General features: G+C 50.8%; 1 protein-coding gene across 2 annotated transcripts in view; it reads right to left on the bottom strand.

Moving 5' to 3' along the window:
* The window catches only part of ADGRD1 (adhesion G protein-coupled receptor D1), a 1,181,274-nt gene that overhangs the window by 958,197 nt on the left and 209,856 nt on the right, over positions 1 to 13,221 (bottom strand). For both annotated transcript variants that reach the window (XM_085636451.1, XM_085636453.1), the window contains 3 exons: positions 11,040 to 11,107; positions 7,120 to 7,275; positions 4,605 to 4,664 (listed from right to left, as the gene is read on the bottom strand). In XM_085636451.1, coding sequence (XP_085492577.1) covers positions 4,605 to 4,664; positions 7,120 to 7,275; positions 11,040 to 11,107 — 284 coding nt within the window. The remainder of the gene's footprint in view (positions 1 to 4,604; positions 4,665 to 7,119; positions 7,276 to 11,039; positions 11,108 to 13,221) is intronic.

The raw sequence follows: 13,221 nt of genomic DNA, 5'->3' as shown, positions 1-13,221 counted from the left end.
CACCGCGCCTACAGAGTGCCCGACCGGGTCCGAGCCTGCATACAAACGGAGGTCTCCAAGATGCTCGCCCTCGGAGTCATCGAGCCATCCGACAGCCCGTGGCCCAGCCCTGTGGTCTTGGTGCCGAAGGCCGCCGCCCCCGGCACCCCCCCTGGAACTCAGATTTTGTGTGGACTACAGGGGCCTAAACGCAGTCACCAAGACCGATGCCCACCCCCTGCCACGGGCAGACGAGCTGATCGACCGCTTAGGGGCCGCCCGCTACCTAAGCACTTTTGATCTCACTGCTGGATACTGGCAGATCAGGCTCACCCCCGGCGCCCAGGAACGATCCGCCTTCTCCACCCCCGATGGGCACTACCACTTTCGGATGATGCCCTTCGGTATGAAGAACGCGCCAGCGACCTTCCAGAGACTGGTGAACAAGGTCCTGGCCGGACTAGAAGCCTTCAGCGCGGCCTACTTAGACGACATTGCAGTCTTCAGCAACCACTGGGCCGCGCACCTAGGACACCTCAGAGAAGTCCTGGCCGCTCTCCAAAGGGCCGGGCTCACGATTAAGGCCAGCAAGTGCCAGATCGGTCAAGGATCAGTGACCTATCTGGGCCATCAGGTGGGGAGTGGCCAGGTGGCACCCCTCCAGTTGAAGGTCGATGCTATCCAGGCGTGGGAGCCCCCCGCCACCCAAATAGCTGTCCGGGCCTTCTTAGGCCTCACAGGCTACTACCGTCGATTTATCAAAGACTATGGCAGTATTGTGGGCCCCCTCACGGAGCTCACTTCCAAAAAGCAGCCCAAGACGGTGCACTGGACACCCCGCTGTCAGACCGCTTTTGAAACCCTCAAGGCGGCAATGTGCGCTGCCCCTGTACTACAGGCCCCTGACTACGGCAAGGAATTCGTGGTTCAGACAGATGCCTCGGAGTACGGGGTTGGGGCGGTCCTCTCCCAGATGGACACCGAGGGCCTCGACAGACCTGTGGCCTTCAACAGCCGCCGTCTGCTGCCCCGAGAACAGAGGTGGAGCACCATCGAGCGGGAGGCCTTCGCCGTGGTATGGGCTCTCAAAAAGCTCCGGCCCTACCTTTTCGGCACCCACTTCCGAGTCCAGACTGACCATCGGCCCCTGCGGTGGCTAATGCAGATGCGGGGCGAGAACCCCAAATTGTTGCGATGGTCCATCTCGCTGCAAGGGATGGACTTCACCGTAGAGCACCGGGCCGGCAACGACCACGCCAATGCCGACGGCCTATCCAGATTCTTCCGCCTCGGCGAGGAGAACCCCCAAGGAGATAGGTGACTCTCCCTGCCTTCAGCTGGGGGGGACGCTTGTTGGAGCCGGCCTCGTGGCATGGTCCTGTTCCCCCTCGCCAAGCCGCACGAGGTCCCCTGCACCTCGGGGCTCCTCCATTTTGGATTTTACGTGACTCTGCGCACCAGCCTACCCTCAACCCGGCCTCGGCCCCAGCAAGCCCCGACATCAAGGCACCAACAACTGGCCAGGGGGTACCACGTGAACACTTCCCCACTCCCGGCGGAGGGCAGTATCGATGGGACCCTCAACCGTCCTCCCACACCTAGGTGCGATCGCCCCACAGCTCTCCTGGGCCTGGCGCCTCTCCTGCTGAGCATCTGGCCGCTCCCGACCCGGCCTCTCCGCCCCCCCGGGCGCAAGGGTCCGGACATCAAAGGGCTCCAGACCTATATCTGGGGCGACCCTGCAACAGGACAGCAATTGTATCCCGGAGTCAAGAGCCCTGCTGATCAGATCGCGGCTGACCCTGCGGAGAAAGACTCATCCTGGAACCACGCTCTGAGCCCTGCTGACTACGTCGCGGCTCCACCGTGCTTAAAGACCTTCACGAACCTTTGGGGCCCTGCTGACGCTGTCGCGGCCCGACCTTGTTGAACTTGCCATCAGAGCCCGGCTGACCTCGTCGTGGCTCGACCGAAGCGGACCTACCACCGGAAACCTGCTGACTGTGTCGCGGCTCGACCCAAGCGGAACTACCACCCGAGCCCTGCAGACACCGTCGCGGCTCTCCACGTCCGAGCTGCTTTGAGACCAGCACCTGCCGCTCCGATCCCCGGAGCCACCTTCGGCCTAACGCAAGGTCTGGCGCAGAGCTTCCCCGTACCAGGCTGGTACTAAGACTGTCCCGCTACCCTGTCCCTACAAAGATATTGAGACTCTTTCTGGATCTCTCGATCCCCCTGTAAATATTTCGAATGTGCTACTATTGATAAAGTACCTAGATAAGCAACTGATACGGAGTCCCGTGTGGTGGTGTTACTGGGCCTAGTACGATCATAGGAGAAAGACCTCTCCTAGGAGGCTTCTCAGCGGCGCTCGGCTATAACTTTGCGGTAGGAAGGTGCCCCGGAGTGGGCCCCCTGACTCCCCGGTGGTCCTCCCTCCAACATGTATCATATAATTAAATTTAAGCTAAAGACACTCTGGCTGGCTCAAAAGCAAATATACATATACACACATATAAACACGTATTCTGAGTTTTGAGAAAATCAAAAGGAGTATTGTTAAATTTTTTTCTTTTATTATTGTTATTGACAAACAGATCAAATGAATAGAATTGACTGCATCACAAACAACCCCGGAATAAAGGTTCCGAAAGCTGCGGAGGGGCTCTGCTCATGCATGGGCACCCTCTCACATGAAACCCAGCACCCTGCCTTCAGGATTGTTAAGGCCTGCCATAGGGGTGACTGATAGGTTTACATGTGCAGTGATATGGAGAGATATAGTGAACCTATATCTCAGTAAGGGGTGCATACGCCACCTTACCCAGGCTGCAGTAGCAGACCTGTGGTGTCATTTTGGAAGGCTTCCCAGGGGTGGCACAATACATGCTGCAGCCCCTGGTAGGTCTCAGGGGTACCTATGCCCTGGGTATATAGTATAGCATATACTAGGGACTTATGAGGGTACCCCAGAATCCAATCTGGAGTGTACCTAAAGTACTGGTAATCAATTTAAAGGGGAAAGCAGATAGGCTGGGGTCCTGAATAGCAGGATCCCAGCCAGACTTAAGTCGAAAACCAGCAAAACACAAGGAAAAAAGTGGGGGCAACCATGCAGTCAGATTCCATCTTCCTACACACATAGGCATCAATGGCGTGTGCACTCCTCACTGTTCCCAGAATGTATCTGTTACTAGCCAATATGTCAAGTAAGGGGAAGTGAAGTTTTAGGGTCTCAGCAACCGGAGCTTATGCACTGCGTTGCTCTGTAGCTGTCCACGGTCTGGCCCCTGATCAGAACTCCACATGCTGTTGGACAGTGACCAGCATTCTGTGTTTAAAGTGTGGGGCCTCATTCACAAAGTTAATCTTACACTTTTGTGTAAGTTTACTATTGTTTGGTATTCACAAAGGGATTTACGAGTAGTATATTTATGAGTGTGGAGTCGCCGCATTAAAAAGATAGGACTGTCCTCTTTTCTATGTGCAAAGTCTCTGCAGTTGTAAAGCTACTGCTGCTAAGTTACTTTTGTGAATACCAAACAGTCGTAAATGTACAGAAAAGTGTATGTTTACCTTTGTGAATCAGACCCTTTGTCTTCGGCTGTTCTCTGTCTCTTCTTTACTCTCATCTTGGCCTGCAGACCTCTGCTCTGAACACACATTTCTTGACCTACCCAGGTTTTTCCACATTCCCACTCTTGGTAACATCAATATTTGAGGAGACGGTCATCACCCTCTGAATGGCTCAATCTGCACCTCGGAAACGTACAAATGCTCTCAGTGCATTTCCATGGCCACTATATCCTTGAGCTCAGTGCCTCTGCTTCCCCACGGATAGATACAATGGACTTCACCGTTGTTCTCGACAGACCCCTGCCTGATTCAATTCAGTATTAATAGTCTCTCATCTTTAACTTTGACCATGCTCAGATGCACCTTGACAAGCTACCATGTCTGCAGAGCTCCTGGAAGCCCCGGGGCATGTTCCCAAGACTCATCACCCTGACCAAGTAACATATTTCCTCCCCGTCTCCCATCTGCTTGAACTTGGATAGGGGCACTTCTCCCCGGACAAGCCCTGTGCAGTCTAGGAGCTCTGACTGGGTAGATAGAGAACTATATTAAGCCCAGAGGAAGCATGTTTTTAAATGCCAGGTTAGGACTTTTTTTTATTTCTAACTCCACAAGGACGCAGTCCAGTGCTTAATTTGAGCTGGGGGTTTTGGGTGCTCGGCACCAGCACTTAATCGTCAGTACCAGTCCTTATGACAGTCTTCCACACGGTGGGGCAGTCTGCCTAATTTTGACATGAGAACAACAACAGTTGTTTAATAATTCGATATTCATAAACAATGACTAATGCCTACCACCCAAGCCATTCTTATAGCTATGGAGCCTGGAATAGAAAGAATTGTCACACTTGTAGGAGTGTGATGGTTAGTAGTTGTGTTGTTACTATCATTGGCAGCATGGCGGGGGCAATGTGTGGTGCAAGCTGCAGCGGCCTCCTGATAGGAGCCCTGGCACCTATGTTTTCTAAAAATTGAGCACGGGACAGCAATCCTTTGCTGACCTTGGGATCATAAGGTAATGTTTTGCAAACGTATAATACCCGACCTTACCTGTGACATGTCAGCCCATTCTGTCAGTTCAAGCACTTCTCCCACAGTCTCGAGGAACACCTAGATACAAAAAACAGGACGTCACCACCTACGTCACGAACCCTAGAAAGAGGGAAAGATGGCCTCACAAACACAGCACATACACAACATGTGAAGCAGTGCGAGTTTCCTCTAACACCAAGGACAGTCACAGGACAGGCAACAGAAGGGTTCTTCATCACAAACACGCCCTCTGCATGTGCAGCAGCGGTACAAGCTTCCTCTAACCCTAAGGACAGTCACACGACAGGCGACAGGAGGGTTCTTCATCACAAACACGCCCTCTACATGTGCAGAAGCGGTGCAAGCTTCCTCTAACCCTAAGGACAGTCACACAACAGGCGACAGGAGGGTTCTTCATCACAAACACGCCCTTTGCATGTGCAGCAGCGGTGCAAGTTTCCTCTAACCCTAAGGACAGTCACACGACAGGCGACAGGAGGGTTCTTCATCACAAACACGCCCTCTGCATGTGCAGCAGCGGTGCAAGCTTCCTCTAACACCAAGGACAGTCACAGGACAGGCGACAGGAGGGTTCTTCATCACAAACACACCCTCTGCATGTGCAGCAGCGGTGCAAGCTTCCTCTAACCCTAAGGACAGTCGCACAACAGGCGACAGGAGGGCTCTTTATCACAAACACACCCTCTGCATGTGCAGCTGCAGTGCAAGCTTCCTCTAACCCTAAGGACAGTCACACGGCAGGCGACAGGAGGGTTCTTCATCACAAACACACCCTCTGCATGTGCAGTAGCGGTGCAAGCTTCCCCTAACCCTAGGGACAATGACACCACAGGCGACAGGAGGGTTCTTCATCACAAACACGCCCTCTGCATGTGCAGCAGCGGTGCAAGCTTCCCCTAGCACAAAGGACAGTTACAGGACAGGTGACAGGAGGGTTCTTCATCACAAACACACCCTCTGCATGTGCAGCAGTGGTGCAAGCTTCCCCTAGCACAAAGGACAGTTACAGACAGGTGGCAGGAAGGTTCTTCATCACAAACACAGACCATGCACACGCGCAACAGCATTGCAAGCTTCCCCTAACCACAAGGACAGCCATCGGACAGGTGGCAGGAAAGTTCTCCAACACAGACACAGAACATGCACATGTGCAGCAGCAGTGCAAGCTTCCACTAACACCAAGGACAGGACAGGTGTCAGGAATGAACTCCCTCACAAACACAGAACATGCACTGCAAGTGCAGCAGTGCAAGCTTCCCCTAACAGCAGGGACAGGTGGCAGGAGGGTTCTCCCTCACAAACACAGAACATGCACATGTGCAGCAGCGGTGGAAGCTTCCCCTAACACCAAATACAACCACAGGACAGGTGGCAGGAGAAGCTCTCCCTCACAGACACAGCACATACACAACATGTGAAGAAGTGCGAGCTTCCTCTAACCCTAAGGACAGCCATAGGACAGGTGGCAAGGAGTGTTCTCCCTCACAAACACAGCACATACACAACATGTGAAGCAGTGTGAGCTTCCTCTAACCCTAAGGACAGCCACAGGACAGGTGGCAGGAGTGCTCTCCCTCACAAACACAGCACATACACAACATGTGAAGCAGTGCAAGCTTCCTCTAACCCTAAGGACAGCCACAGGACAGGTGGCAGGAGTGCTCTCCCTCACAAACACAGCACATACACAACATGTGAAGCAGTGTGAGCTTCCTCTAACCCTAAGGACTTCTGGTCCTGCTCCCTCCTCACCATTCTCTGTTGCTATACAAGACATCCCACCACTGGACACTGAATTTGGAAAATCGTATCAGGCACAAAGCCTCAGCCCTCCCTGCCATGCTCCTGTTATCTACAGACCACCATGTCTGCCCACATTACCATTCTCTTGGCCCTTGTGATGTCCAGGTTGGATTATGCCAATGCCCTTTACACGGGACTCCCACAACACCCGCTGCAGAAACCACAAACCGTTCAGAACGCAGCAGGCCACCTGGCTCTCAAATCACAGAGGCGAGCTTTGTTCTCGTCTCATCTGAAGAACCTGCAATGGTTTCCTGTTAAAAAAGGATCTTGTTTAAGACCTTGTTCCTCGTGCACAGGGTGCTGAACCAGCCTGGGCCTGGATATCTGTCCTCCAGGATTCAATTCTACTCTCCCCTTAAAACTCTAGCTCATCCCTTGGCCACTACGCTAAAGTTCAGAAGGTTAGGCGAGCAAAAACCGGAGGCGTATCTTTCTCCCTCTTGAACCCTCATGCTTGGAACAGCATGGCTGCTGAACCATGCCAGAAAACGAGCAGCCTTTTAGAAAGCAACTTAAGGCCTGGCTTTTCACTCTTTAACCTGTCCCTTGGTGCCCTATTCATTTCCAATTAGCGCCAGCGCACTCTTGAGAGAGGCCACGCGCTCCTGACCTCCGCCTATGCATTCATCCATTCATATCACACACAAGCGGGACCATCACGGCCTCCCACCACTCCTGAAAACTCAGAAGGGCTATACACAAGTACCCTGGTGAGGTTGGAGGCAATCTCTTCAGAGAGTGGTCTTTTGGGTAAACTGAGCGACATTTTCTCCAGGTATCCCAGCATCGGCCCTGGGTGCAAGAAGGCTCCTTTCTCCTCTGTCAGGTTCATGAGGATGTGGTGGTAGGCATTGGTGGGCACCTAAGACATAAGGAACAAAAAAATATGTCAGCCGGCAACTTCAAAGACCATCAAGTCTGCCCTTCACTTGCCCTGCCGTCTCCTGATATATCAAATGGTCCTCAACTTTACTTCCCTCTAGTTTACCCTGCAAAGCTGCTCTCGAAGGTCTGTCTCAGGCCGCATTGTGTTCACTTAATTTTCCATCCTACACTTTTTCTGGAGGATTGTCGGTGCATTCAAGGTCTTTCCTTTATGTCTGCTTATGCTTTCCTTTATTCCACATTCCCATCCAATCTCCATCCCACCAACACCCCCATCACCTGCAGCTTCACCTGACGATCGGATTGGTAAGTGGGCACTCGGGCAGTGGGCCGGTATCTGAGTTGCAGCTGTAGGTCGCTTTTTTGACCAGCATGGTGGCCGATTTGGGCTATGTCTGTGCTGTTCAGATGCTGCCAGTGGCCCAGTGGGGCCTGAGCGGCCTTTCTGAGGATAGATGGGCCTCTGTTACCTCCCTTTTACAAACCAATGGGGCAGAGGTGTCATTCCCAGTCTCTCGCTGGGCCAGCCCATTAATGTCTGCAGATTGAGCAGGGGGGCTGAGCAAAAGTGGCCTCACCTCTATTCTGGCGTGGCTCCCCATTGCGAACTAATCCGTGCACAAAGAGTCCTGGCAACATTTGCATTTGTTTTTTATCTCAGTGAAGATAAGAAAACATGCCTCTTTTAGAGAAATCCCCTCCTTATTTTCATTATACTCAAAACACTGAAACAGTTTTTTGTGAACAAGTACAATCCACAAATGTGGCCCACTTTTTTTTCTAGGATGCCCGGGCCTATTTTGATCCCAATCCATCCCTGTCTTCACCTCTGCCCTATGGCCTTGTCTTCATCACCCACTCCAGAAGTCTCTCTCACGCGTTTGGACGCACCTCTGGATTTCGCTCCCTCCAACATGCTCCTCCCCCTCAAAGGTGCACCGGTCTTGGTGAGCACACAGGTACTGGTGCTCCAGACTCCAGGTCCTATCTTGTTTTCAGTTTACTCCCTTCTGGAATGTTTACAGGGGAGTAAAGTAGACAGAGGGAGAGTACTGAACTTGTCGGCATCCCCGCGCAGGAGTTTGAACCATACACCACTGTGGCCTCAGCTACTGCACTGACTGCAAACAACTTTTATTTTTATCTGTAGCCTCTATTACTGGAGCGAGTACTCCAGGAGTGTTCCCAAAAAGGGGAGGCAATACTTCAGATGGGGCCTGCGTAGGATGAGAATCAATAAATCAATCAGCATTTGTATAGTGCAGCACCTTCACCCATAGGGGTATCCGGGCGGTGTGGATGCGACTTCAGAATAAATGAGCAGAAAAAGGCAAAATAAAGGTCAGAAATGAGCAGAAAGAGGCAAAATAAAGGTCAAAGGTCAGAAATGAGCAGAAAGAAGTAGAATAAAGGTCAGAAATGAGCAGAACGAGGCAAAATAAAAGTCAGAAACGAGCAGAAAGTGGCAAAATAAAGGTCAGAAAGAAGTAGAATAAAGGTCAGAAATGAGCAGAAATAGGCAAAATAGAGGGCAGTAGCTAGCGGAGAAGAGGCAGAAAAACAAGCAGAGGAGGAACAAACCAAAGGCAGCAGAGAGTAACGGACTGTGGGCAAGCTGGACAGGAGGACCGTCACAGGGGGACATGGCACCAGGATTTGCTCTAGCACTTAGAACCTTAGCTCTAACCGCTTTAAATTAGAAGCCTTATTATTACTCAATTTTTACTCAATTTACCGGCCTCCAGGTGAATGAAAGACTGACATGGATTCAAACACCTCAAGCTACAGGACACACTGATGGGGCTTCCACTATTGTGTGCAATAACTAAGAAATACGTCATTTGAGAACTGGATGCAATAATGCAGGTGGCAGCTGTAAACAATACTCGGATGTGATGCTATGTTATGTGATGCTTTGTGATGCTATGTTATGTGATGATATGTTATGCTGATTTGTATAGCACACAAATCACCCGAGAGGGTATCCAGGCGCTCAGCCGAGGAGCTGAAAACTGGACACAATCCTTCAGTGAGGCCTCCAAACCTGCACTCTGTACCCAGTACAGGAGGTATAGTTCTGGAGGCTTCCAGAAATGAAGACAATGCACCAATTGAGGCATCCAGAATTGAGGTCTAAAGCCCAGGTCTGGGCCCCAAACTCCAGAGGAAGCCTCCAAAAATAAACGCAATACTCAAAAGGAGAACTCCAGAGGTGCACACGCTGGTCCAGATGATTGCCACAGAGCGAGGACACAGTACTGCAGAAGAGGCTGCCAGCGGTGGACACAATTCACAGACGAGGACCACTGTGCGAAGCAGGTAGGTCACATGGTTTCTCTCAGTAAGGGGGGTCGGGGGGGCACATGCATGCATGTTGAGTTTGTTGCAAATTTAAGTTCTTATGGATTTGTTGAAATTTACATTGGTATCAACATTTCGGTGATTTAAATTGGAATAGGCAACAACAACAAAAAGCCAAAATATGAACTCAGTATCCGAGTCTGCATGGGGCCCCTGCATTCGTTTATTAGATCAGGTGAGTGTAAAATTAAAATCGCAGGGCGCGAGTTTACGCAGGAAGTACATTTCACAAACTAGCAAAGAGTCTTACTTTCACAAGATTAAAGTTTTGCGGGGTTCACTCTGAAAAATGCAAGTTTAAGGATTTTTCTCCTGCAAAACCAAAGCTTTGCAGGATTTTTTGCCCCTCTAATTAATCAAGTCAACATTCGTTAATTTGGTACAGTGAAGTTTAAAAAAGTTAACAAAGAAGACTCTTTCACAAATGTTTCCCCCTCCTGGGCTCCGTCACCCTGGCTTTTGCAGTCAAACGTATTTTTCTGTTTAACAATCGTATCTTTTACTGAATTTCCAAATACAGATAAATACATTATTTCAAAATAAATAGAAGATAAACATTCAATTTAAACATTCCCTCTATTATATCATCCAAAGGCTTAAAAAAATTACATTAAAAAAGCATCGCAGGTGTTGCTCCCCTACAACACGAGCAAGCATTGACTAAAGCCAGGAGCTCTGATCTCTGCAAGCCTGGACTGTTTTTATTCCTGTATTTATTTTTGCTAATATATGCAATTGGCATAAAAAAAATGTAAGTGATGAAATAAGAATGCCGCCATCTAAAGGGGGAGGGAATATATTTGCCAAACAATTCGTAAAAGATGACCTACCAGAAAAATAAATGTAAAAAACTATAAAATGAAAGTAGTGATTGGCCACCAGCTCTGGCACTGAATGGACTACTTTTTAGGGGGTGTGCACAAGTGAAAATACAGTTACTCACAGTGAAGACAGGCAATGGACAAAGAGGGCTGACTTATTCCCCCATGCTGTGGTAGGTAGGGTGAACATACATGGCAATAGCAGACAAGGGCTCTCAGAGTGCAGCAGGCTAGTAATGATCAGTTTTGAGTCTGGTGAAGGGTCTGGCTCTCTAAAGCCCAGCTCCTAATCAGTAACTCAAGACCACTCAAGGCTAATATGTGACAATATGTGACAAGATGCCCAAGATATAATAACAAGATCTACAGAGCTTTGCTTCACTCTTACACCCTTGTAGATGTCTCTAAGATGTTCTCTAGAATGTTCTTCGGGCATTATTCCACAGTCCTGGTCATTAACTAAAACTTTAAACCCATGTCTATGCTGAAGTCAAAGGGTGGACAAGGCGAGCGGTCTGACTCATGGTTAGCCCCATGCAGCGGTTGTCCATCATCTTACCGTGGGGCTTCCGCTAGTGTCAGTGACGCTGGCCAAGGGCGTCGTCGTCGAAACAACGTTGGCTCCACCTGCAAGGACAAAGCAATACGCTATTAACTTATAACAGAGCACCTGAGAAATAAACATTCATCACAGACGATTAAACCACAGAGCCTCTGGTTAGTACAATGTGACGTAAGATGGAAAGTAGCTTTAATCCCTCGTAGGTATTGCTTTCACCGTGACTCAGGGAAGGTTGTGTGACAGAACCACGCCTGCGATTACCACGCATGCTGGTTCCACGCATTCTTAACCACGAAAGTCTTAACCACACTTATGCCTTTACCACGCATGCCTTTACAAAGTAAGTGTAACTCCCGACTCCTGCTGAGCCCTAAAACACCCTCAGGCCAGAATCCTCGCCCGACCCCAGCCCTCCCACCCTGAGTCCTAAAACGGCACTCAAAGTATAAAAAGTACCACGCTGCCAGCCCACCGCCCTGAGCCCTAAAACGTCCCCCAAGCCCTTGCCCTGAGACCTAAAACGACCCCCTCCCTCCTGAAAACCAACTCTTTTTTTCCCTGAGCACTAAAAACTTCCCTGCCCCCAGCCCTAAAAATTACCCTGCTCCCTTCGACCCACCGTGATCCCTAAAACGGCCCCCCAACCCCACTCTGAGAAATAAAACTACCCCCCCCGAAAACCAACACCCTTCCCCTGAGTCCTAAAAACTACCCCACCCTCCCCTTAGCCCTAAAAACTACCCCAAGCCCTAAACATTTCCCGACCCACCAAGCCTCAAAAACTACCCTGAGCCCCTCCCCTGAACACTAAAAACTTCCCAAACACCCCAGCCCTGAAACCCCAACTCCCAGCCCTGAAAAACTACCCCCCACACTCCCTAAAACCAGCCCCACTTACCTCACTGCGTCCTCTCCTTATCCTTCTTCTTCCTGGACCCGCCCATTCCAGCAGCTAGACGGCGTACTGCCGTAACCACGCATATGCGAGGTTAAGGCACCTGTGTGGTTAAGGCAAGCGTGGTTGCACTTCCATTGTTCAAACACGTGTGGCTGACCCTGCGTTGTTCCGACTGTTTCCCGGCAGGGCTGTGTGACGGAACCATGCCTGCGATTACCATGCATGTCGGTTCCGCGCGGTCTTAACCACGAAAGTCTTAACCACACTTATGCCTTTACCACGCATGCCTTTACAAAGTAAGTGTAACTCCCGACTCCTGCTGAGCCCTAAAACACCCTCAGGCCAGAATCCTCGCCCGACCCCAGCCCTCCCGCCCTGAGTCCTAAAACGGCACTCAAAGTATAAAAAGTACCACGCTGCCAGCCCACCGCCCTGAGCCCTAAAACGTCCCCCAAGCCCTTGCCCTGAGACCTAAAACTACCCCCTCCCTCCTGAAAACCAACTCTTTTTTTCCCTGAGCACTAAAAACTTCCCTGCCCCCAGCCCTAAAAATTACCCTGCTCCCTTCGACCCACCGTGATCCCTAAAACGGCCCCCCAACCCCACTCTGAGAAATAAAACTACCCCCCCCGAAAACCAACACCCTTCCCCTGAGTCCTAAAAACTACCCCACCCTCCCCTTAGCCCTAAAAACTACCCCAAGCCCTAAACATTTCCCGACCCACCAAGCCTCAAAAACTACCCTGAGCCCCTCCCCTGAACACTAAAAACTTCCCAAACACCCCAGCCCTGAAACCCCAACTCCCAGCCCTGAAAAACTACCCCCCACACTCCCTAAAACCAGCCCCACTTACCTCACTGCGTCCTCTCCTTATCCTTCTTCTTCCTGGACCCGCCCATTCCAGCAGCTAGACGGCGTACTGCCGTAACCACGCATATGCGAGGTTAAGGCACCTGTGTGGTTAAGGCAAGCGTGGTTGCACTTCCATTGTTCAAACACGTGTGGCTGACCCTGCGTTGTTCCGACTGTTTCCCGGCAGGGCTGTGTGACGGAACCATGCCTGCGATTACCATGCATGTCGGTTCCGCGCGGTCTTAATCACGCAAGTCTTAACCACACATATGCCTAGCTTCACAGCGAAATATGTGTTGTTAAGGCATGTATGGCTGAGACATATGTGTGGTTAAGACTTATAAGTAAGTGTAACCCCCTGACCCCAGCCCCAGCCCCCGCCCTAAGCCCTAAAACGGCCTACAAAGACCAAAAAAGTTTCCTGATCC

This window comes from Triturus cristatus, chromosome 11 (assembly GCF_964204655.1).
Source record: "Triturus cristatus chromosome 11, aTriCri1.1, whole genome shotgun sequence".
Lineage (NCBI taxonomy): Eukaryota > Metazoa > Chordata > Amphibia > Caudata > Salamandridae > Triturus > Triturus cristatus.
This window is presented reverse-complemented; position numbering and strand designations above follow the sequence as displayed.